The sequence below is a fragment of the Oryctolagus cuniculus genome, chromosome 14, assembly GCF_051225735.1.
Source record: "Oryctolagus cuniculus isolate XC-2025 breed Fujian yellow rabbit chromosome 14, ASM5122573v1, whole genome shotgun sequence".
Taxonomy (NCBI): Eukaryota; Metazoa; Chordata; class Mammalia; order Lagomorpha; family Leporidae; genus Oryctolagus; species Oryctolagus cuniculus.
The window spans coordinates 42,986,721-43,012,287 of NC_142880.1; the positions used below are offsets into that span (position 1 = coordinate 42,986,721).

General features: G+C 40.3%; 1 protein-coding gene across 3 annotated transcripts in view; it reads right to left on the reverse strand.

Annotated features, from left to right (window-relative positions):
* The window catches only part of DNAH5 (dynein axonemal heavy chain 5), a 319,159-nt gene that overhangs the window by 53,182 nt on the left and 240,410 nt on the right, over positions 1-25,567 (reverse strand). For all 3 annotated transcript variants that reach the window (XM_051853566.3, XM_089312625.1, XM_089312626.1), the window contains exons 54-61: positions 22,691-22,844; positions 21,619-21,886; positions 15,671-15,902; positions 14,410-14,524; positions 13,683-13,859; positions 9,405-9,608; positions 6,227-6,406; positions 831-968 (exon numbers count right to left, since the gene is read on the reverse strand). In XM_051853566.3, coding sequence (XP_051709526.3) covers positions 831-968; positions 6,227-6,406; positions 9,405-9,608; positions 13,683-13,859; positions 14,410-14,524; positions 15,671-15,902; positions 21,619-21,886; positions 22,691-22,844 — 1,468 coding nt within the window. The remainder of the gene's footprint in view (positions 1-830; positions 969-6,226; positions 6,407-9,404; positions 9,609-13,682; positions 13,860-14,409; positions 14,525-15,670; positions 15,903-21,618; positions 21,887-22,690; positions 22,845-25,567) is intronic.

Below are 25,567 nucleotides of genomic sequence, written 5' to 3' on the forward strand. Positions count from 1 at the left end.
GCAAACATAAGAAAACCAAGGTCTAGTATGGAGTGTACCACTGACCAGCTCTAGGACCATGAACCATTCTCTTCTCTCTGGGTCTCAGTTCCATTCTCTAAAATGAAAGTAAAAATACCCACCCTGCCTACTTTGAGTGTTTTTGAAGATTAAATGAGAAAACATGGTGGCAGGCGTTGCAGCATAGCAGTTAAGCTGCCACTGGTGCATCCACATAGAAAATAGGAGTGCTGGCTCATGTGCAGGCTACTCTGCTTGCAATCCGGCATCCTGCAAATGCGTCCTGGGAAGCAGCAGATGACAGTGCGAGTGTGTGGATCCCTACCAGCCATGTGGGTGACCCAGATGGAGTTCTGGGCAAGTGGCTGTGGCCCAGCCCTCCCTGGCTATTGTAGGCACTGGGGAAGTGTGCCAATACGTGGACATACTCTCTCACTCTTGCTCTGCCTTTAAAGTAAATGAAAAATAAAAATAAACACTTATACAAGGGGACAAAGTAGGAGGACACAATATGAAAAACACACACAAAAGAATGCTACCCAAGGTGCTATTACCATCAATATTATCATGAATGAAGAAAGTAGCAATTAGGTTCCAGAACTGACTGTGGTCCTGGCTGACTGTTCTGACATCCTGCCAAAAGCCCTTGGTGTCTGTTAGAAACAAACTCCAGGGTTCCGTGACAGATTATATGCTGTCTATATGCTATAAATAAATTCAGTGAATCTCCAGCAAAAATCTAACCCTTGGAGAGAGAAAGTACAAAAGGAATGAGGAGTTAGAAAAGCCAGGTGAGTGTATGACAGCCCCTCCGCTGACAAAGGAGTTACCTGCTTCTCGGTCATGGCCTGTTCATACTCTGCCTGTACCACGTCGAGCTCTGCTTGCTTGTCATCCAGCTCAGCCTGTGCCTTCTGCAAATCCAGCATGGCTAGGACGTGGCGATTTTCCTGCACCACCAAGTTGGCCTGCACAGGACACACACAGAGTGAACTGGCAGGTAGCAAACTTCCAAACGCTCCACATTTCAGTCTGAGAACTCAGTAATGTCACATGTTTGAAATTTTTCTTTGTTCTACCCCTGAAGCATTTCAAATTGCAGTAAGTCAAGACCAAATCTTCATGCAAGGTAGCCATAAAGGTCCACAAGCAGAAAACTGTAGTTCAGCAAATCTTTTCTGTAAAATGCTATGTAGTAAATATTTTAGGATATTTAGGCCAAGAGACAAAATCTAACCATTGTTTAGGTACTTATTTAAAAAACCATTTACAATAGAAAAACTAGTCTTATTTGGTGAGCCATACAATCAAATTTCATGAGTGGATTTGTTCCAAGTGATGAGATGCCTATCCTCAGATCATAAAATTATAATATTAAATGTGCATAGACAAATTGTAGAAATTTTAATGTTAAGAGTTGTAGAAAGAGAAAAATCTGGATTCAGTAACTGACTCATGATCATTCAATTTACTTATGTTTTACTAAACAATGGTGCAAAAGTGGTACACAATCAGCAGAAACTGCTGCAACTTTTGATCTTTTCTCAGCCTAGCAATGTGCAGTATAGTCCTCTCTGGCACTGCTGGGCAAGGATGGCAGGGGTGTTGCAGCTCCCTGTCAGCTCTGTGATCACAAGGGGAAGCAGTTCACAGCCTGTGTGCCATGAGGCTGAGCCATGGAGCTCAGTGGGTGAGGGGATTTCAAATGGCACAGTAAACCTATAGTAACATTGAAAAATCCTAAGTCAAACTATTTTCAGTACAGATACTCTTCTACTTCCAATGGGGTTGTATACTAGTAAGCTCATCATATAGTCAAAAAATCTTAAGTGCAATCAACAAATATCAGGAATTGTCTGTATTTAGAACTACCTGCCTATGATACTCATTCCTGCTGATGCATAACAAAGGACAGAATTTAGTTATTCATTGAATGTAAAGATATTGGTGTGATAGTGGTCTTCACGCTGTTCCTGTAGTTACCATGTATTTCTTGACTTGCAGAAAAGCAGAATTAGTACCTTCAGCTGTGACTAATTAAAAATATCTGTACTAAGAGAGCTGCTAAGATATAATCAGAAGACATAATCAAAAGTAATATTAGAAAAAGATGAGGTATAAAAACTAATTCATGCTTACAGGAACTTAGATCCTTTAACAATGACTGTTAAAATCAACTTTCTCCCTTCAAGTCTATAAAATGCTAAAATTTACATTAATGGAAAGATCTTCTACTAGATACCATATTCTTTCTGAGCTTTGAAAAGATTATTTTTTTTTAAATGTGATAAATTTCTCTCCTTTCTCAATACCTCGAGCTTCCAAATTTTTGCAGAATATATCTTTAAGGAAAAAGTCACAGTTCTCTAATTGACTAGGTTCAGCGGCAGGCAAAAGTATAGCTTTAAAATTATAATTTAAAAGGAATCTAACTCATGAATGCCTTCTTGGCTCTTCTCTGAAAGCAAGGCCACTACATCAAACAACTCACTGAGGTTACCCACCAGTGTCAAACTATAACAGCCCCAAAGATTTTGAATACTCCCTATCACTTTACTCAAGTCAATAAATTTTCATTTAAATCAAGCTCTCAAATATTGCCAATGAAAATCCTTCCAACTGCTCAACATATGAACTCTTTTTTAAGATTTAATTATTTATTTGAAAGGCAACACTACAGAGAAAAAGGGAAAGATAAAAAGAGAAAGAGAGACATTTTCCACCCAATGTTTTACTCCTCAGATGGCTGCAATGGCCAGAGCTGGGCTAGTCTGAAGCCAGGAGCCAGGAGCTTCTTCTGGGTCCCCCACATGGGTGCAGGGGCCCAAGTAACTGGACCATCTTCTGCTGCTTCCCAACATGCATTAGCAGGAAGCTGGATTGGAAGTAGAGAATCTGGGACTCAAACTGGCACCCATATGGGATGCCAGCACCACAGGTGGCACCTTAACCTGCCATGCCAGTCCCATGCTGGGACTTCAACATATGCACTCTAAAACTCTGCAGGTCTGCAGGTTACTTAAACTGAGAGCCTTGGTTTTCCATTAAAGTACTGAAAAATTACTTCTTAGGATGTATGTGTGTGTGTGTGTGAGAGAGAGAGAGAGACAGAGAGAGAGAGAGAGGAGAGAGAGAGAGAGAATATTAAACAGAATATATATAAAAGCCCACCTCGAATACTTGATACATAACAAGTGTTCAGTAAATGATACTTGGTATTGTCCATGTCTAATATTTGAGTATCTACTTTTTTAACATCCTATTTATTTATTTACTGATTTTTCAAAGAGAAGTTCAAACAGAAACTATAATGAGCTTTGGTGGAATGTTATTGTTAAATAACATTAAAATGCTATTGTTAAAATTAGTATTCGTTTAAATGTACTCACTATTAGAAGTCACTTTGTCCATCTAAACGGATTGCAAGATGAAAGAGAATGGAACCTGTCTGGGTTACTAATTAGTGTCAAAGAGAGTGCACCTGGAATTGGGCCATGTCCTTTTCAACTTTTATTTAATAAATATAAATTTCCAAAGTACAACTTTTGAATTATAGCAGCTTTCCCTCCCCATAACCTCCCTCCAACCCACAACCATCCCATCCCCCACTCCCTCTCCCACCCCATTCTTCATCAAGATTCACTTTCAATTATCTTTATATACATAAGATCAACTTAGTATATACTAAGTAAAGATTTCAACAGACTGCAGACACGCAGACACACAAAGTATAGAGTACTGTTTGGGTAGTAGTTTACCGTTAATTCGCATACTACAACACATTAAGGACAGAGATCCTACATGGGGAGCAGATGCACGGTGACTCCTGTTGTTGATTTAACAACTGACACTCTTATTTATGACGTCAGTAATCACCCGAGGCTCTTGTCATGAGCTGCCAAGGCAATGGAAGCCTCTTGAGTTCACCAATCCTGATCTAATTTAGACAAGGCCATAATCAAAGTGGAAGTTCTCTCCTCCCTTCAGAGAAAGGTACCTCCTTCTTTGATGGCCCATTCTTTCCGCTGGGATCTCACTCACAGAGATCTTTCATGTAGGTGTTTGTTTGTTTGTTTGTTTGTTTGTTTTTGCCACAATGTCTTGGCTTTCCATGCCTGTGAAACTCTCATGGGCTTTTTAGCCAAATCAGAATGCCCCAAGGACCGATTCTGAGTCCAGAGTGCTGTTTAGGGCATTTGCAATTCTATGAGTCTGCTGTGTATCCTGCTTCCCATGTAGGATCATTCTCTCCTTTTTAATTCTATCAATTGTTATTTGCAGATACTGGTCTTATTTATGTAATCCCTTTGACACCGAATCTCATCATATTGATCAATTATGAACTTAAACTGATCACTTTAACAAGTAAGATGGGATTGGTGCATGCCACATTGATGGGATTGAATTGGAATCCCCTGGCACATTTCTAGCTCTACTGTTAGGGGTAAGTCTGAGTGAGCATGTGCAGAACTGTACATCTCCTCCCTCCATTATTCCCTCTCTTATATTTAACAGGGATCACTTTTCAGTTAAATTTAAACGATTAAGAATAATTGTGTGTTAATTAAAGAGTTCAACCAATGGTATTAAGCAGAAAAAAAGGCCATGTCCTTGACCCCTCCTCATTTAGGAAGAAGGAGCATGCAAGGGAAGTCCTCAAGCAATAAACGAAGTGAGAGACCTAGGACTGAATTTCTTAATGCAGTCAGGAGAACCACCCAAGGAGAATTTGCACTCCCTTAACCTTTTCTCTCTGCCCAGGCAAGTGCAGGACCTATGTAACTGCAGGTATTTTCTGACTGATATAGTGGGGACTGGACAAGCTAAACAGTCTAAGATGCTGGATGCTCAGAAGAATATAGGAAGGCATTCTCAGGACAGATTTCCCAGAAAAAAATTTTCAGCTTCATCTGTAAATAGAGGGTCCCACAATAAGTAAAAGACTTCCTTTCTGAAGGGGTACCCTTCACTATCTACTTTGTGATCTGCACAGTCCTGAGACTCCCTGAAGGCTGAACTATGGAAGGGATTATACACAGGAGAAAAACGTTGTTCTTACATAAGCCTTTTTCAGAATGTTCACTTTTAAACATTTCAGTTCATTGTACTTAAAATAACTACACATTGTTAATTTAGCTGTAATTCCACTTAAGACACTACGTATGCTTACTCACTGCAAAAGTATGCAAAGGACACCCTGTACTTTTCATCTGATATGGTAATTACAATTCAGCTAATATCAAAATGCCCATTTCTGAACCATGCTGGAGTTTTCTGAGGATCCCAAAATCCATGTCAGTCAACATGATATCAATTATTTCTGTAAAACTCTCTGAATTGAAAGAATCTTTGTTCCTTTAAATTTTCCTAGAATCCCAAAGGCTCTGGCTACTGAATAAACTACCCTGGTAAATTAACAATTGGAAATAAAATGGGTCATACGATCCTATACCTATCTTTGTGCTACCTTTGGTTATTTTTTTTTTCATAATTATTATGTTTCTTGAGTAGTTTCAAATATAAGTGGGTTTTAATAGGTGTTCTGGGGCTATCAGACTTACACAAAATCAAGATAATCAACCATGTCTTATGATATGATGTTGAGAAGTTAGCATTTTATTTTCAAAAAATGCACTTCCTCTCAATTTGATGGAGGCTGAATGTGTTGTAGTGGTGGGGAGTATATATGAATTAAGATAAAAATGTCAATTATTCAAAAGGAAACACAAGTCTATTCTCAAAGTCACCTTAAATAATAAAGAAATCAGTCTCTTTCATGAGCGACAAAGGAGGAGAACAGAAGAACATGTAACCCTTGCAACCAAGACCAGACACAGGCATTTTCCAGTCACCAGCATCCACATCATGACTCACTCACAGGGCTCCCTGGCTGGAGATCTTGAACATTACAGAGAAATTCTGTGCTGTGGTTTTCTATGTATTTTTTTTTCAAGTTGACATTCTCGAAGAAAACTATCCAACAACCCACAATGGATTTTGCATGTTTACCCAGAGTCAGTCCATACTTACAGGATCATAGGATCCTGATTAAAGTAGAATGACAGAGAAGCACACACTATGCCTTGTCTTTCTAATACTCACTCTTTCAGTGGATCTGGGTACCCTAGCACCAGAGGCTAAAGTCTCTGGTGCTACTGTGAAAAGTTAGACCAGCTGACCTAGCGCCTTTTCCCAGGCATGGTCACAATTCTACCTGGAGACATACCTTCAGGGGCAGCACCTCTTTGTTTATAGAGAAAAACGAAGCCATGGCTTTGGTCCAGGAACAAAGACCAGCTACATTCCCACATACGCGTTTAGCAGTTTCAATGTTGTAGTCTGCCATTTCAAAGTAAGGATTCAAAAGTTCTATCACTTCTTCATTGATTGTGTCTTTTGGGAATTGCTATGAAAGAAAGGAGTAAAATTGAGTAAAACACTTCTTTCCATGAAATCAAACTCAAATTATACTTGTATTTTGTCAATATGTCATGATATAAGGCAAGTCATAAAAATGAAAAACAGTAAGAAATGACAGCAAAGAAACGTTACTATACACTTTGTCTTCTGTGGACAAAAGATACCAACCCTAAAGAAATATACTGGGATTCAGGGAATGAGTAAATTGTTTAGGTGATCAACACTAATATAATTATTCAAATTCCCAAAGCTATAAAAATTTCTTGACATTAATCCTAAATACTGGATTACAAATCCACAAGATCAACAGTGAAATACACATAACACAGGTATGTTCAGCCTAAGGCTATAGAGACTTAGCATTTATCAGCAACTAAACATATAATACCTTTAGACAGAAGTTCTATTAAACTCAACTGAAATGTGAAGATAATAACTTGGACACTAGGCCTTGAGGATAATGAATTAATTTTTAATCACAGAACTATCAAAAATATGAGAGAATTAGTAACTTCCGAAGGGATGAAATTTTAAAGCAGTGGCAGAAACAGATTCAGAATGCCTTCCTGTATTAGAAAGGGCAGACTGGACAACGAACAAAATTGGAAATTGAAAGTGGTATTTTCTCTTGAGTGTGATTAAATACTTTCTAAGTAGAAAGAAATTGAGCATCCAAACAAGCATATACCATACAGACTAGAACACACTTTCATTCCGACCTCACTGAAGGCACATTTCCTTTATGAGACTTGAAAAATAGTGAAGCCAGAAATATATCTAGAACCAACAGAAGGGTAGACCATGTGACAAGAAGACAAACAGAAAGGTATGATCCAAAAGCACTGGCCCTCCCACCAGGCAAACAAAGTAGGCTTCTTGTGTCACTTGCCAGGATTCTACTTGAAATCCAATTCCACTGTCACAGAATAGCATAAGTATCTGGGACCAGACTGTATAGCCCACTGCTTTCATAAGCTACTCATGGTTATAGTTGCTGTAAGGTACCTCACAAGACTCTAGTCATAGCAATCACTTGGGCGATGTTGGACTGCAAAATGGAATAAAGTTAGCACTAAGGTTATAGCTTAGACAATGGATCTGAATTGGGTATTCTCAGTTGTCTCAAGATCTAGATATGAAAGCTAAAGCAAACCTTCTTAGGGAAATAAAAAAAAAATTCATCTGGCTTATAGATAGACAAAGATCTCCTAAACTCAACACAGACACCAAAAGTGCTGCTTAGGAAAATATTGACTAATTGGACTACATTAAATCTAAGAATTTCTGATTATCAAAAGACACTATTGATAGGATGAATACTAAGCCACAAAGTGGCAGAGATGTCTAAAAATATATAAATGACAAAATAGTCATGTTTAATATCTTAAGAAAATTCTACAAAATAATAAAAATAGGCAAGAGTATGGAACAGGCCTTAAGAGAAAAATTCCCAAGATTATCATTAAATATGAAAATATTTTCAAATTCATGAGTCATCAGAGAAATGGAAATTAAACCCATAATAATAAAAAATACTACAAACCCACCAAAAGAGCTAAAAGTAGAAATTGATGAAGATGTGGAGAATTCAAAACTGACTGGTGTGTACATTTATATAATCACTTTTGAAAACTCAGTGGCATGATCTACTAAAGTTGGTTAAATGTACATAATCTAAGACCAAGAAATTACACTCCTGAGTATAAGAGCCAACAGAAATGTGTACATGCAAGCACCAAATAACATGTAGACAAAGAGTCATAGCTTTATTTATGTTAGCCAAAAATCAGCAGCAACCCAAAAGTCCATCAAGAGTGCATGGGCTAAACAAGTCAAAACATGTTAAAGTGTTCATGCTAGGGCTCATTCATACAGGTTCATGAGAAATTACTGTTAAATGTTGAGGTATTCTGTAAACCAGTTGATAAACACACCCATTATTAAAATTAAATTATATAAACTTTTAACTAAATAAATTATATTTAAAACAAAGTAACACATCTGCAAAACTCATCACTTTCTATTTTACTACATCTTACTAGCATCTTTTTTGAGGTCATTTGTACTCTTTTTATCTACATCATAGATATAATAATAATGTGTTGTTATGAACCTTTTCCCAGCTCTACCTTCAACAACATAATTTTGGTAGCTTGAAGTTGCCATCGTCAGAGTTGTTACACCATGATAAACATTATGATAGTGAATAAATTTTTCCTTCCCATCCCACCAAGAACCAGTTGCTAAATATTTACCACGTATTCATATCCTTGAAAGTTACATAGCAATGAAAAATAAGAATGTAATTCTGTCTTTGGCAACAGTAAGAGTGACTCTCATAGACACACTGAACAAAAGAGGTCAAAACCAAAGGGTTCATAAAAGTATGGCTTCATACAACTATATTTCAAAACAGGCAAAATTAATGATCAGGATAAAGGTCAAAATAATTGTTATTTTAAGGGATGTTACTGACTGGGTTGGGGAATGAAAGTGATTTCTGGGAATCTAGAAACACAGTCTCTGCTTTCAATATTCATTAATAAGTATGTATGTATGTAAATAATCATCAAGTAGTGCACTTGGCACTTCTGCATTTTGTTACATGTAAGTTCTTTCTCATAACAAAATTAAAAAGATATAAATTAATATTAAATAATCACTACTGAGGTCTTCAAAAGATACATGTATGCATATATTGATATATATTATGCACAACATATATATATATACATATATATTATCCCCTAAAAACAATTTTTTTCTTTTATTACAGTATGGAAATATGTCAGGAAAATCTCTAATGCTTACAATGTCTGACACTGGAAGGAGAAAGCTCTACTCCAAAAGAAACACTTAAATACATAATCAAAATAAGTACGTAGAGTTAATTCTTCTTAGATTCATAAGATAACTCTGTTAACAGATTCAGATACCCAGTGAAGACCGAGTCCCCTCTTAATCCATCATGATTGACTACCAACCTGTAAGTTCTGTAAGAAGTTGCCTGCAGTCATCAGTTTTAAAGATTCCTGCCAGGAGGGAATGGTACAGCTTCTTTCCAGGTCAATTTTCACCACGTTGACTTTCCTTTGAAACAGCAGCAGCACACAGTCCATGATGCGCATGATGAGGTGAGGGGGCCTGCCCAGTGTGCGCACAGTTGCGATGTCAGAAGGCTTGATCGTCTGGTAGGAGGGAGGAGGAGATGGTCATCCAATCTCAGATAAGAAAGTGCAGACAAATTTTTAGTGTGTACATGCAGCTTTTTCAGCAGAGAACAGCAAGCATCTTTCAGTTAGATACAGAATGATAGGGTCTAGACACATATTTCATCCCATAGCAAGACACATCTGCGAAAGTTCAGATTTTTACAATTCAAACTGACAGTGAAGGAGAGAAACGTTGGTCAGCAGATAAGGAGCTGTGACTTCTCTAAAATTGTACAGACCACTTTGTGTCAGAAAAAAAGAAAAGTGTAATCTGGGGGAAAAAATGCTCAGCACTTAAACAGACATCAGGGTTCGAAACCAGGAAAAATACAGCACTGGTGGTGCTTTTTTACTCATTAGCCATGTAGGTCAGGAATTTACCTCTCTCTCAAGCAACTCAGACTTGTCACAGTGGACTGACACCAGAGGGTAGCCCCAGGGCTGACAGACTGAATAATTAGAGGTTTCTTAGCTGGGAACTGACCTTTAAATAAAGCACTTGAGAAACAGAGTTTCACAAAGCTTTCAGAAAAGTTCTATTCTGTTCCCAATACAGATATTCTTATAGAGTAAATTATTTAATACTCACATAAACCTATTTTGGTTGATAATAATTGCTCTATCTATAAAACTCTTTATAAAAAAAGAATACAGAAAATACTAACTGTAAGAATCTACTACAGTGCCATCTCTAGGAGGAATAATGTATATTCACTCCTTTCAGGTCTTAAAAACCTTCCACCTAGTTTGCATTTACAGCCCTCCTGTCAAAAGAAGGTAACTGATGTCTATCCACCTGCTCAAGGCTAACCATCTATTCTCAGAGGACTGAGAGCACGTACACACCCACACCCACCCACATACACACACATACACACTGAACTTATTAATCAGGAATCTAACCATATTCCTTTAAAGGATTGCTTTAGTACGCCAGCATTTCAAAAGCTAGATAGCTAGAAATTGAGGAGAATCTGTGGTAAAGAAATGGAAGGGGCAGTGGATCTTTATTTTAAATATTTGGTTAAAAAGAAAGGGGAGAAATAGTTAAAAAAAAAAAAACAGTGGAAAATAGTATCAAGTTAAAATGATAGAAAATGTTAAGACCTGGGCATGCTTACTCTGTACTGCCTTTAAAAATTAGCCTTTTCAGGGCCAGAGCTGTGGCACAGAAGGCTAAGCCACCATGTGGAGCCACTATTCCATATAGACACCAGTTCATGTCCCGGCTGTTCCTCTTCTGATCCAGCTGTCTGCTTATGGCCTGGGAAAGCAGTGGAAGATGGCCCAAGTGCTTGGGCCCCTGCACCTGCATGGGGGACCCAGAGGAAGCTCCTGGCTCCTGGCTTTGGATCGGCCCAGCTCTGACCGTAGAAGCCATTTGGGGAGTGGACCAGCAGAAGGAAGACATTTCTGTCTGTCTCTCCTTCTCCCTATAACTCTACCTCTCAAAAAAAAAATCTTTTTTTTAAAAAAAAAGTAGAATTTTTAGACAGAATTGGGCTTAGTATTTTAGGTATCCAAATACAAGGGTTTGGGGGCAGAGCAGAGCTGACATTCACCCTGGACAGTTGAATACTGAACTCCTCTTTTCTTTGCAGATAGAGTAATATGACTTTTGTAATCTCTAATACACCATGACAATATGACAGTTATTTAACACCAGAGGGTTTTTTTTTTTTTATTTTTGCTTTCAGCAGCTTAAATCAGATCAAGCACCAAGATAGGAAGAAACATTCTTTGCTATTTGATGCATGCATTAGAGCAAACTGATGTCAAATGCTATAGTCTGGATGTATCTGGAACTTTCTTAGAATAAACTATAACCATTTTTCAAGATTTCAAAAGTTCACAAGGAGGTAATAAGATGGAGACAGGGGACTAGCACTGTCACACAGTGGGTAAAGCCGCCACCTGCAGTGCCGGCATCCCATATGGATGCCGGTTCAAGACCCAGCTGCTCCACTTCCATTCCAGCTCTCTGGAATGGAATGGCCTGGGAAAGCAACAGAAGATGGCCCAAATGCTTGGGCCCCAGCACACATTTGGGAGAACTGGAGGAATCTCCTGGCTCCCTGCTCCTGGCTTCGGATCAGCACAGCTCCGGCCATTGCAGCCAGTTGCAGAGTGAACCAGCGGATGGAAGACCTCTCTCTTTCTCTGCTTCTCCTTCTCTCTGTGTGTAACTCTTTCAAATAAATAAATAAATATTAAAAAAAGAGATGGAGACAGGACCAATGAGGGAAATTATCAAAATCTCTTTCATGCATCCATCACCATGTCCGTTTCCACACATTTCTACACTGATGATTATGTGGTTCTAATTGGTGGTAGAGAGTACTGAATTAAGGGGATAATGGAAAGCATTTTTATAATATCAAAAAGCATGCCAAACCTTTTAAATCTAGGGAAATCTTAGTCCTTTGAGCAAGACTTGAGATGCCATATGCTTCATTCCTGTGCCTTGAATTTAATAAGGTTTGCTAGGATGCTTTGTACTATAATCATCTTCCCAATGCTGATCAGAGACTCTCAGTGAAGCCAAAGGGCAGGGCTGAGAGGGGAGTAATTAAGGTTCCCCCAAATTGGAGAAACTGAAAACCCAGGTTAGTGCAAACAGGATACGGAAACAATAACAAAGATGTGTCACATGGAAGAGCAATGTGAGAAGTGGGAGAGATGAAAGAGGCAATATCTTATGAAATCTTTTCATTTGCAGCAACACAGATGGAAGTGGAGACCTTTGTGGTACCTGAAATAAGCCAGGCACATGTAAAACCAGTACTGCGTGATCTCACTCACATGAGGAATTGAAAAACCTTGGTACCACAAAGCTGAGAGTGGAAGGGCAGTCACCAGAGGCTGGGAGAATAGGCAGAGAAAGGATGGGAAAAGATTGACTAATGGGTATGAAGTTGCAGTCAGACTGGAATGAGAAATTCTGATATTCTATTGCATAGTCAGGCAACTATAGAAGATTATGATATACTGTAAATGCATTTTTAATTCAGAAGAAAGGATTTTGAATATTTTTACCATATAGAAATCATAAATGTTTGAAGAGACAGACATGTTTACTTTGATTTGTATATTGCCAAAATATATAAGTATCAAAACTTCATGTGGTACCCCGTTAAATCCATCAATTTTAATGTATCAGTTAAAATAACTTGAAAATAAAAGAAATCCATAGGTTGTATATTGACACAGAAAGCCTAAAAACTTAACTTGAATCAAAAAGACATAGAAATGTCTTAAGGTGCACACTAACAAAGTGGTTAAAAAACACATTATCAATAATGAGTGATGCATGCTTGATTAAGGTTAAATAACTTGAATCTGCAGCAGGCAGATGAGCAATATTCCAATTCTCCAGTCACTTTCTGGGCTAGGAATATATAATATAAGGGAGTAGATGAATGAGACTGAAGTAAAAACAATCTTGAGTCCAGAATAATCTTAAATTGAGTCTTCAACACTATACCAGTCCTTTAAAGGTGTGACCCAGTTCACTAAACACATTTCACTTTCCCACAACCAAGCTTCTTCATAATGACACTATTTCTGTCTATTGCCACACAGTGGTATGGATTAATTGCATCAGAAGCCTGCTCAAACTCGGTCATTGATAAGCCTCATTGGAGCAATAGCTCTCTCCTTACCCGGATAATGCACAGATACAGAGACTGTTGTATGTTACATATAACCTACTCCAGTGTCCTCAATGAATGAGTGACAAATGCTATTTTGGAAAGTATGTGAGACTTTCCCAGTGTCACACAGCTTACTGATGACATCGCTGAAGTGAAAACTCAAGATCTTGGCCACCATTCAATGACAAAGTAAGGGGAGGAGATGTTCAGTAGTTTGTGCCAAATCTATAAAGAGCTAATAAGATCTCCAAGCAGAAAACATTACCTGAAAGAATTCCAGTGGGCAAAGCTTTGATGTGAACCTGAAGAGCGTTTCCTTGCTATTATTAGTATTTGCTTGCCTCCATCTTCCTCCTGGGCCCTAAAGTGGCGTCTATGTGAGGTCACACAGATTTACCTGCAACGCTGCTTCTGCTTCTTCTAAAGCGGGCTTTGCAGCTTTCAGTTTTTCCTCAGCAATGGCTTTGTCTTTAGAGATGCTGTCCACAATGGCCTGGGCTTTGTCCTTCACCTTCTGAACCTCAGCCTTGACCTTTTCAGCAGCCTGTGCCTTCATTGTCACTTCTTTTAAGACCTAATTCAACACAAAACAAAAAGAGCTTCATCAAAAATTATCAAACAGGGGCAGGTGTTTGCCCAGCAATTGAGACACTCATATCCCATATCACAATGTCCAGGCTTCATCCCCACCTCCAGCTCCTGGCTCCAGCTCCCTACCAATGCAGACCCTGGAGGCAGCCATGATGACTCAAGTACTTGGATCCCTGCCACCCAAGTGGAAAACCAGGATTCAGTTCCTGGTTCCCAACTTCAGTCTGGTCCAGACCTAGCTGTTGTAGGCATTTAGGGAATGAACCAGTTCATAAAACATTCTCTCTTTCCCTCTCTCTAATAAATTAATTGATTAGTTAAAGGAGGAAACAACAGCCAAATGTGTATTTTGTTTATTAATTTTATCTAATTACCCAATTGTTCATATATAATATTGAGATTTTATTCTAATGGAAATAAATAACCTATAGTTCCATAGTTATGATGTAGTAAACATGCATGAATTGTTCCATGACTCCCAATGAGAACTGGAACTCAAGTAGAATAGGGCATGTATGTATATGTCCACCCACCATGTCAGCTTTATCATTGGCCACTTGCAGCTCCTTCTCTTTTAGTTCCAGTTCTTTGCTCAGGGCTGCAACAGACTCTGAAGCTTCTTTTAACTTTTCTAATCCAGTGTTCATCCTGGAAAATCCAAGCAAGCAATGCTAAAATTTGTGGTACTTTGGCTCCATTTCCAAGTACAAGTCCACCAATAGAGTAGCAGGAGTCACATTTGAAGAATGAATGTATGCAAACAGGAAACAAAAAGAATGTAAGTCCAGGCTTAACTGAAGACTAACACATGCATTCTCTTCACAGGCCACAAGGGAAGAGTAAATGCCCTAAAATGTGCTCCTGACATGAGGAACAACAGTGGATTTAGCATCTGGACCTACAAAATAGTAAAACTTCAATGACTTAGACCTCAAGTGCTTGTAGCCCTTTCCTAGGAGAAGGAAAATAAATAACTGTTTTACAATAAAAATTAAAGGTCCAATTACATTAAAAGAAGAAAGATTTGAATTCAAGAAAAGAAACAAATTTAAAGTCATCATAAAAGTTCCAGAAAGGAACTAGCTGCCTCTCTGAACCTGAAATAATGTGATCTTACAGATGGGAGCCCTCAGAGTCATTTCATTTAAATATTCACTCAGGGATCCCTAACATACAACCCTGACTGGTTCTGGCCATGTACAAGTATAAGGTCTGTGTGTTCAGAAAAGCACACAGAACAGCAGTGAAATTTCAAAGGAACTTCAGTGGAACAGGGCATTCATTGTGCAGCCAACACGTACAGGGGCCAGGCTCTTCTAGTCACTCAGAAGGAGTTGGATAAGAAGAGGGAGGAGGGGGTGTCTGCATTATCAACCTCCTTACAGGCCTATCACTTCTACAAGTTTGCCATTCAATATCACAGGAAAGCATAGGCCACATTAAAGCTTAATCACAGTTTATCCTATTGGGCAACAATTAAACCCTAGGAACCATGAATAACTCCCTGGAAAGGCTCAAGAGGAGAGTTTCCCATCTCAGTGCTATTGACAGTTTGGCCTGCATAGTTAATAACAGCAAGGAAGGAGGGGAGTTGTCCTGCTCCCTGTAGGATGTCCTGCAGCATCTGTGGCCTCTCTCCACTGGACGCTGTTAGCATCCTTCCCTGGCAACCCCACCACTCCAGCTGTGACAAAAGTGTGTCTAATCATTGCAAGATGTCCACACCACAAGCAGCAATCAGCCCTAATTGACAGCCACTGCTAATGTAACTTTGGAGCCGGACGTCACACTTACCTGTTGGCCAGTGTCTGCACTTCCATGTGCTTTTCTCCATATATGAACTTATAACCCTGAATAAAGGAGAGGTATGACTTGGGAGTCACATGGGTAGAGCGTCGAAATCTCTGGAAGTAATCGACACACTTCTCAGCCACCCCATCCTGGAAGGAGCCCATGCACTGAACCACCTCCTTCTTGGTCTCCAAACTGCAGTCAATATGATAGGAGGAGAGGAAGTGTTCAGACACTAGAAAGAGGAACCATGATAGTGTGTGAAAGATGGTTGTGAATTATGATTTCAAAGTTAACTGACTATTTTTAAAAGACAGACATTTCTTATGGCTGCACATGGATTTTCATAACCTCAGCTAAGTAGATCTATTTCAACAGTTTTGGCCCCAGGTCTGGGACATCAACAATTTTATTTTCCTTCTCAGGTATAAATATATAAAAGGCTTGAAGCCTATCATCATTCTTTGTTCTCTAGTGCTTGTGCAAAGAAGTCTCTACCAGCTGCAGGTTCTGGTCAGCAGCCAACCTGCTTTATGGTTTGCATAAGGATAAAGGTGTTACAAATAACTCAGAAATCAATGCCCACCTGGTACTCATTCTTAACAGTCCCATTTATTTTTTTTAAACTCAGACCCTGTCAGACCTTTAATTCCCCTGGTTCTCACTGCATCTGACACATGAAAGTGTCATTGCTCAATGATTTTATGCCTGGATCATCTTTCTCTTAAATGCAGCAGCTCCCTATTTGTGGTTGGTTCTAATTTACAGCATCCTTTAGAAATGTTTGGATAAAAGTGTCCTGTTGGAGACCTTGATCTTTTCCACGGTACCAAACAGCAGACCAATTCTAAGAGGACATTTACTGCTATAAGAACAAGCCATAATTTAAGAACGTATGTGTTGAGTGCCTTCTATATAGCCCCCGCAGTGAGGAGTGTCATGGAGTGGAAAATAAATATGAAGTTTGGTCTCAATCCTGAAGAATTTACAAGGGTTACACATAAGGCAGTTAAAATTAGCAAAACAATATATATCTTAGAAGAAATGGCCAATGTACATAAGAGTTGTAAATAGAAAACAGCCATTAAAAATGGAGAAGAAAAAGAATCAAGGTGACAGAAAAGAAGACAACTCTTGGGACTGATGTTGTGGCACAATGGCTTAAGCCACTGCTTGTAACACCAGCATACCACATCCGAGTGCTGGTTTGAGTCCCAGCTATCCCACTTCTGATCCAGTTTCCTGCTAAAGTGCCTAGAAAGGCAGCAGATAATCACCCAGACACTTGGGATCCTGCCACATGGGAGACCAAATGCGGCTCTGGGCTCCTGGCTTTCACTGCAGCCATCTGGGGAGTTAATGAGCAGACTTTAACCTGAAACTTTAGACAAAAAAGGAGGGGAGGAAGTTTCTTGATGCGGTGGACATGTGTGCAAAGATAAGGATGATTACAGCCTGTTCTCAGGAAAAGAACAATAAAGAGAAGGTCTATATTGGGCTAGTGAAAGACTACAAGTGAGTTAGGACCACACTGTAGAAGGATGATGAATTTTAACACAGTATAATTCATTCATTCAACACTGTGTCAGGCACCAGTAGTTGCTGAAGTAGTGAGAAAAAAAATAGATATGTAGTCATTGACTCCATGGGTTTTTTTTTTTCTAAAAAGACAAATAAACATTAATCGAATAAATTACACAACTAGACATACAAATTACAAACTGGTTAGCCTCAAGAAGGAAAGGCATAATGTGACTGCCTTAAGGGAACACAGCAAGAAACAGAGGAAGATTTCCCTGACCGGGGGAAGGCAGCTGAGCCACAATTATCCAGACAAAGGAAGAAGGATGCAGCAAGGAATAGGAGAGAGACTGCATGGAATGAAAAATGACAAGTTCAAGGATCCAGGAAAACAAAGCCAGAAGAAAACATGAGTGCAGGTGAGTGGCCAGATCTTCCCAGCCGTGTTAAAGACTGTGATCTTTTTCTTGGGAGCAACAGAAGGATATGTAATGGTTTAGACAGAAAGCAATGTGATTGCATTTATATTTTCATCATTATTCTGTCTGCCATGTAAGATAGAGAGGAGACAGGTGAAAGAGGAGGAGAGATCATTAGAAAGCTATTTGGGTTTTCCAGGTGAATGACAATGATAGTTTGGTGTAGGATGTCAGTGAAAGGGAAAGAGTTGGAAAGATGCCACCAATATTTAGAAGACAAGGTTGACATAACTTGGAATTGGATTACACTTGAGACTTGAAGGAAGGAGAAGCATCATTAAAACAAAGAGGTTTCTGATCACCTATAGTAATGGACGATGGTGGTGTATTTTTCTGAGAGAGGGAAGTGGTTCAATTCCAGATATTTAGGGTTTAAGGGACCTGTGAAACAATGAAGAGAATGGTTCAAGCAGGCATATGAGGACAGAATTCAAGCCAAGGGCCAGACCAGATTGGAGATAAAAAGTAGGGGGACATATTATATAAGGGGTAATAGCTAAGCTTTTCTGGGGAGAGAATCTGGAATAAAGAAATGAGCCCACCTTGCTCTGCAGTGTACCTGGCTCGGGAAGCAACATGCAGCTCAATAAATCCAAGCGTGCTTCAAAATACTCAAGGAAAATAAAAGTAACACAGAAGTTCAATTTGGCACAAAGAAAAAAATCTTGAAATCCATGCATACGAGAGGTCTTCAAAAAGCTCATGGAAAATGAACATTCTGTAAAACTACGCATGGATTTCAATGTTTTGCACCAAAATAAACTCACGTTTTAGTTTTACTTTTCTATGAACTTTTTTGAAGTATCATAATGTTTTCAATGAACAAAGAAACAGATTTTGTTTTAATTTATTTGAAAGATAGAATTAGACAGTGAGAGAGAGAGACAGGTCTTCCTTCCATTGGTTCACTCCCCAGATGGCCGCCACAGCCAGGGCTACGCCAATCCGAAGCCAGGAACCAGGTGCCTCCTCCTGGTCTCCCATGCGGGTGCAGGGGCCCAAGCACTTGGGCCATCCTTCACTGCCCTCCTGGGCCACAGCAGAGAGCTGGACTGGAAGAGGAGCAACCGGGACTAGAATCCGGTGCCCATATGGGATGCCGGCACTGCAGGCGGAGGATTGACTCAGTGAGCCACAGTGCCGGCCCCCAAAGAAATAGATTACCACATGAAGATCAGCACACTTCCTAGGAACTATGGACACAAAATGAAAGTCCTCCCACCCACCCTTTGTATAATCTTGGCTTGGGATTTTGATGAGATCTAAAAGAATGTGAGAAATTAACAAAGGAAGGGTTGTAAAAGCAGGGATGATTGAATAGACACTTAGCAGGAAAGGCTCTATATTGAATCTAATCTCCTACATCATGGCATAGTACAGCATTTGCCACCAGAAATTAGTTTTATTGTTAATATCTCACATGATATTTTATAAAGTACTTACCTACTGATTATTATATCTTGTAGTATACTTTAATATAGCTCTGAAATGCTGTTTTCCTGTTCTTGGTGTAAATATACTGCTTCAAGGAATTTTAAAATCTTGTCCCAAGTGGGTATTTGGCTCAGCAGTTAAGATGCCACTTTGGATGCCCACACCCATATCAGAGCGCCTGTATTTGAGTCCCAGCTCCACTTCTGATTCCAGCTTCCTACTAATGCACACCCTGGGAGGCATTAGGAGATGGCTCAAGTACTTGGATGCCGGCCACCCATGTGGGAGCCCCAGAGAGAGTTCCTGGTAGCCTGGCCCAGCCTCAGCTATTTTGAGTCTCTCTCTCTCTCTCTCTCTCTCTCTCCCTCTCTCTCTCTTTTTCTCTCTGTCTTTCCCTCTCTCTCTCTCTCCCTCTCTCCCAACTCTTTTTTTCTCTGTCCTCTGCCTTTCAAATAAATAAACATAAGACAAAATTTTATTGCAAAAATCTTGTCCCTAGGTATATTTACATTTGATGGGACTTAGACTTTTAAATAACTGGTCTTTTCTCAAATCTCATAATACTGTACATTTATATTTTAAACAGTTAAAATATTCTATGTTTAAAAAGTTACCTAATGCTACCTAATGGAAAAAACACTATCATCAATATTATTATGCTAAAAATTAAGTTTTGTTTTAAAAAAGAAAAATTAGAGAGCAAAAGAGAAAGCATGGTTTCTGGCTTCAGTTCTGATTCTTAAATTTTTTTAAAAACTAAGTTATTTACAATACAGATTGACAAAGAGAGAGGAAGAGACAGAAAAAAATATCTTCTATTTGCTAGTTCATTCCCCAAATTCCAGTAACAGCCAGGGCTGGGCCAGGCTGAAGCCAGGAGCCTGGAACTTCATTCAGGCCTCCCACATGGGTGGCAGGTGCCCAAGTACTTGAGAAATCCTCTGCTGTTTTCCCAGGCACATTAATAAGGAGCTGGATCAGAAGGAGAGCAGCAGGAACTCCAATGGGTGTCATGAGCAGAGGCTTGGCCCTCTGAGCTACAGTGCTGGACCCTGCACTGAATTCTACTGGCTTCTTCCACTTTTAACAAATTCCTCAGCTTCACTCTCTCCAGTGTTTCCATCTCCAAAGGTCAAGAGATGGGTTAATCAGTGGTTCTCAAACTGGGTACCACCAAGTTACAGAGGCAGGTTTGGGGTATGACAGGCAGGGTAGGGAGGTTAAGGGGAAGATTCCAAAACAACCTCTCCTCCATATTTCACTGTACTCTTTTCTAGTGTTACCTGTAAGGAATTAGTGGGAAATAAGGCTTTCTGTACAAAGCATAATAATTGGACAAGTTTGAAAGCCACAGCCCTGAATCAAGCTTTTCTCCTATTATCAAGAAACAGCTGGTCAAGGATGAGATCTAAGTACCTGCACCTTCTATAACATCAGATAATATCTCACCAGAATCTCAGAAAATTGTAACTAAATGTATGATCTTTAACATTCCATGCACCACTTCTGTGTTCCAATTTCATTCATAGAGTAAGAGAAATGTTAATGTTCCACTGGATGGAAGAAGTAGAGGCAGCAAAGATTCTAGTCCGAGAAGACAGTGGATAACTAATATCTTTTGTCAAAAGCATAAACCATCAGAGGACTGCTGGATAATATTTTCCTCTTTGATTTACAGCACTGCAACATCCAGGATAGTCCACAGATATATTATTTTAACTATTCTGAGGTTGACAAACCCACTCAAAAAGGACACAATTATGTGGGCATTCATTTTACCTAGTGATTAACACACTGGTTGGGATGCTCAATGGGTTCAGGTCCCAGCTCTGCTCTCAATTCCAGTTCTAACCTCGCATGTGCCCTGGGAGGCAGTAGGTGATGGATCAAGTAGCTGAGTCCCTATCATCCATTTGGGAGACCTGGATTGGGTTACTGGCTCCTAGCTTTGGCTTGGCTAACTCCCAACCATGTAGCAACCGGGAAATGAATTAGTAGATATGAATGTGTTTTTCTTTCTTTCTTTCTTTCTTTCTTTCTTTCTTTCTTTTCTTCCTTTCTTTCTTTCTTTCTTCCTTCCTTCCTTCCTTCCTTCCTTCCTTCCTTCCTTCCTTCCTTCCTTTCTTTCTTTCTTTTTCTTTCTTTCTCTCTCTCTCTCTCTCTCAAATAAATAAATTTGTTTAAAAAAAAAAAAAGAAATAGGAAACACAATCTAAAAGACTAAAACTTCATTGGCTTCTTGTGGCATCCCGAAACTTGCCTGGGAAGCAAGACTTAGAGCACCACTAAAAACTAAAATCGCTAAAAATTAACCCAAGGGGATCGAGATTGAAGATGTTGTTCTCTGACACACACACACTCTGGGAGCACTGAGCTATCAAATGAGAAACAGCACCATCTTGTGGCCAAAATGCTCCTATGTTGGACAAAGATGCTTCAGCAAGTAGACAGCCAACAGCCCAGAAGTGAAATAAACAGTGAGCCAGAAACCTCGACAAATATTCCCACCACACTAACCAGCAACTAAGGCGTCCTTAGGCCATCGGCTGAACCAGTCAATGGTGCATCCTGAAATAAGGGCAGGGAACTTCAGAGCTCGATTTCGGAATTTCTCCCCCACCGGTGAAAAGCAGAGAACAATATGCAGGTTCTGCCGGACCCGACTCATGAAGTAGTCGTACAGGTTCTCGTTGGTAGGAGGACGCCTGGGGAATTCCTTTTTCATGACTGATGTCAGATCACTATTAATTTCATCAATTTCATCACGGGCAAATAGGTTGGAGACCTTTAAAATAAGTACAGGTCTTGAAATTCAGTACAGTCATGTGAAAACAAATCAAAATGTACAGCTCAATAGGTATATTGACTTTCATCCATTTGTGTTCTTAAGGTCACCTTTAAAAAATTCATGGAAAGTTTTTAAGACAAAATACGCCACATTTTAAAATACACCCTGATTCTATTATTACATAAAGTGATAACCATTGGAGGAGATACATGGACACACCAAAAATCTAACCAGCTTGCCTTCTCACCTCCTCCTGTTCTTTCATTTGTCACTTGGAGTACTCAGTGAGATTTTAAATGGTAAACTCCACATTTTTAATTGGGAGTTTTATTCTTCAAGAAGCCAACAGGGGCTGGTGTTTTGACTTAACCAGTTAAGCCACCACCTGTGATGTCAGCATCCCATATGGGTACCAGTTCGAGTCTTGGCTGCTCCACTTCTGATCCAGCTCCCTGTGAATGGCCTGGGAAAAGCAGTGGAGGATGGCCCAAGATGGGCCCCTGTTCCTACATGGAAGATTCAGATGAAGCTCCTGGCTCCTGGCTTCAGATCAACCCAGCCCAGCTATTGCAGTGATTTGGAGAATGAACCAGCAGATGTAAGATTCTGTCTTTGCACCTTTGCCTTTCCAATAAACAAAATAAATCTTTCTAAAAAATAAATAAATAAAAGCCAACAGAAAGGTGCATTGCTTCTACCCGATCACCTAAGGCCCAAAAGCACACATTCAGAACTCATGGAGAGCTCTAAGTTGGAGTGCCAGGAAGAGAAAAAACACATGAAGAATAATTGAACTCCTACCTCTCCTGATGATAAGACATTGTTCATATATTCCAAAAATGACTCATCTTTAATCTCATTGTCTGTGAAAATAAACGTGATTCCTTTGCCTTGTTGACCAGCAGTTCGATACGAAATCTTCAGGTCTTCCATCAGATTTGAAGTGTTGTAGGACCTAAAGGAATACTGTCACTGTGTCATTAACTAAAACATTTGTGTGTGAAGGAAACAACCTTGTAATAATGTTTTATGCCATTAGCTTTTCCCAAAATGCTGATTTTATTCCATGATACAGGTATGTAATATATTTGAAAATTACTAGTTAATTGTCTTTTAAACCTCCATATTTCATAAAGCATTATAATTAATGTTTTTACACAAAAAATTAGAGTAAAAATTCAACCTAAAACAAGAATACAATTTCTACCACAAACAAATGTCATCTGAATGTGTATAATTTTGAAAATACTTGCTGGCAATTTTACTATTTGTAGGAAACAACAATTAGAATATTCACTAAACACTCATCTGTAATTGATATTTTAGAAGATATCTCATAAGTTAAACAAAACCAGCTCATTTCAATCTTTCATTGTATGGGAAGTGAGAGATGTCCTATTAAAAACTGTGCTTTTGCCGGCGCCGCGGCTCACTAGGCTAATCCTCTGCCTTGCAGCGCCGGCACACCGGGTTCTAGTCCTGGTCAGGGCGCCGGATTCTGTCCCAGTTGCCCCTCTTCCAGGCCAGCTCTCTGCTGTGGCCAGGGAGTGCAGTGGAGGACAGCCCAAGTGCTTGGGCCCTGCACCCCATGGGAGACCAGGATAAGCACCTGGCTCCTGCCATCGGATCAACGCGGTGCGCTGGCTGCAGCGCGCCGGCCGTGGCGGCCATTGGAGGGTGAACCAATGGCAAAGGAAGACCTTTCTCTCTGTCTCTGTCTCTCACTGTCCACTCTGCCTGTCAAAAACAAAACAAAACAAAACAAAACAAACAAACAAACAAAACTGTGCTTTCTTCATTCCTCACCACCATCACTATCACTGCATCCCTGGACAATAGGTAACAAAATACAGTCAGGGGGCCGGCGCTGTGGCATAGCAGGTAAAGCTGCCACTGCCTGTGGTTCTGACATCCCATATGGGCACCAGTTCGAGTCCCGGCTGTTCCATTTCTTTTTTGTTGTTGTTGTTGTTAATTTTTGGCCAGGCAGAGTTAGACAGTGAGAGAGACAGAGAGAAAGAGGTCTTCCTTCCAATGGTTCACTCCCCTAATGGCCGCTACAGCCAGCACTGCGCTGATCCGAAGCCAGAAGCTGGGTACTTCCTCCCGGTCTCCCATGCGGGTGCAGGGACCCAGGCACTTGGGCCATCCTCCTCTGCCCTCCCAGGCCACAGCAGAGAGCTGGACTAGAAGAAGAGCAACTGGGACTAGAACCCTAGGTGCCGGCACCGCAGGCGGAGGGTTAACCAAGTGAGCCACGGTGCCGGCTACCTCTAACCCAACTCTGCTAGGGCCTGGGAAGGCAGTGGAAGATGGTCCAGGTCCTTGGGCTCCTGCACTCACGTGGGAGACCTGGAAGAGGCTCCTGGCTCCTGGCTCTAGATTGGCCCAGCTCCAGCCATTGCAGCCATTTGGGGAGTGAACCAGCAGATAGAAGACCTCTCTCTCTCTCTCTCCCATTGATTCACTCCCAAAATGGTCACCATGGCCGGCGCTGCACCGATCCAAAGCCAAGAGCCAGGAGCTTCTCCTGGTCTCCCATGCGGGTGCAGGAGCCCAAGCACTTGGGCCATCCTCCACTGCCTTCCCGGGTCACAGTAGAAAGCTGGACTGGAAGAGGAGCAACCAGGACTAGGATCCGGTGCCCATATGGGATGCCAGCGCCGCAGGCGGAGGATTCACCTAGTAAGCCAGGGCACCAGCCACTCTCTCTCTCTCTCTCTCTCTCTGCCTCTGCCTCTGTCTCTGCCTCTCTGTAACTCTGACTTTAAAATAAATAAATAAATCTTTTTAAAAAACACAGTTAGGAGGAAGAAGTAAGGAATAAGTGCACTGTCCAATGACTATAGTTTACAACAACCTGTTACATATTTTATTAAGAACTAGAAGAGAGGGGTGTAAAGGCTGCAAACACTAAGAACTGATAAATTTCAAGGAAATGGAAATTCTGATTGATCTGCTTTGGTCATTACACACTGTATACAATTATCATATTATATCCCATAAATATATACAATTATGTCAATTAAAGAGAAAATGTTTGGAGAAAAAGAGTTTTCTGAAGAATCAGTGCACTGTAGTAGAACAGCTAGAAATATTAAGAAATATCCCACTCTTGGCCGGCACCGCAGCTCACTAGGCTAATCCTCAGCCTGCAGCGCCGGCACCCCGGGTTCTAGTCCCGGTTGGGACACTGGTTCTGTGCTGGTTGCTCCTCTTCCAGTCCAGCTCTCTGCTGTGGCCCAGGAGTGCAGTGGAGGATGGCCCAAGTGCTTGGGCCCTGCACCCGCATGGGAGACCAGGAGAAGCACCTGGCTCCTGGCTTCAGATCGGCGCATGGCGCCGGCCTTAGCGGCCATTTGGGGGATGAACCAGTAGAAGGAAGACCTTTCTCTCTGTCTCTCTCTCTGTCTATAACTCTGCCTGTCAAAAAAAAAATATATATATATATATATATATATCCCACTCTAAATTCTTTAACTATCAAAAGCAATCCCCAGGGGCAGGCACTTAGCCTAGTGGTTAAGATGCTATATCCCATATCAAAGTGCCTGGATTCCATATCTGGCTCCAGCTCCTGACTCCAGGTTTCCACCAAGGTAGACTTGGATTGAGTTTTCAGCTTCAGCTTGGACCAGCTAATGCAATTGTGGACATTGTGGATATTTAGAAGTGAAT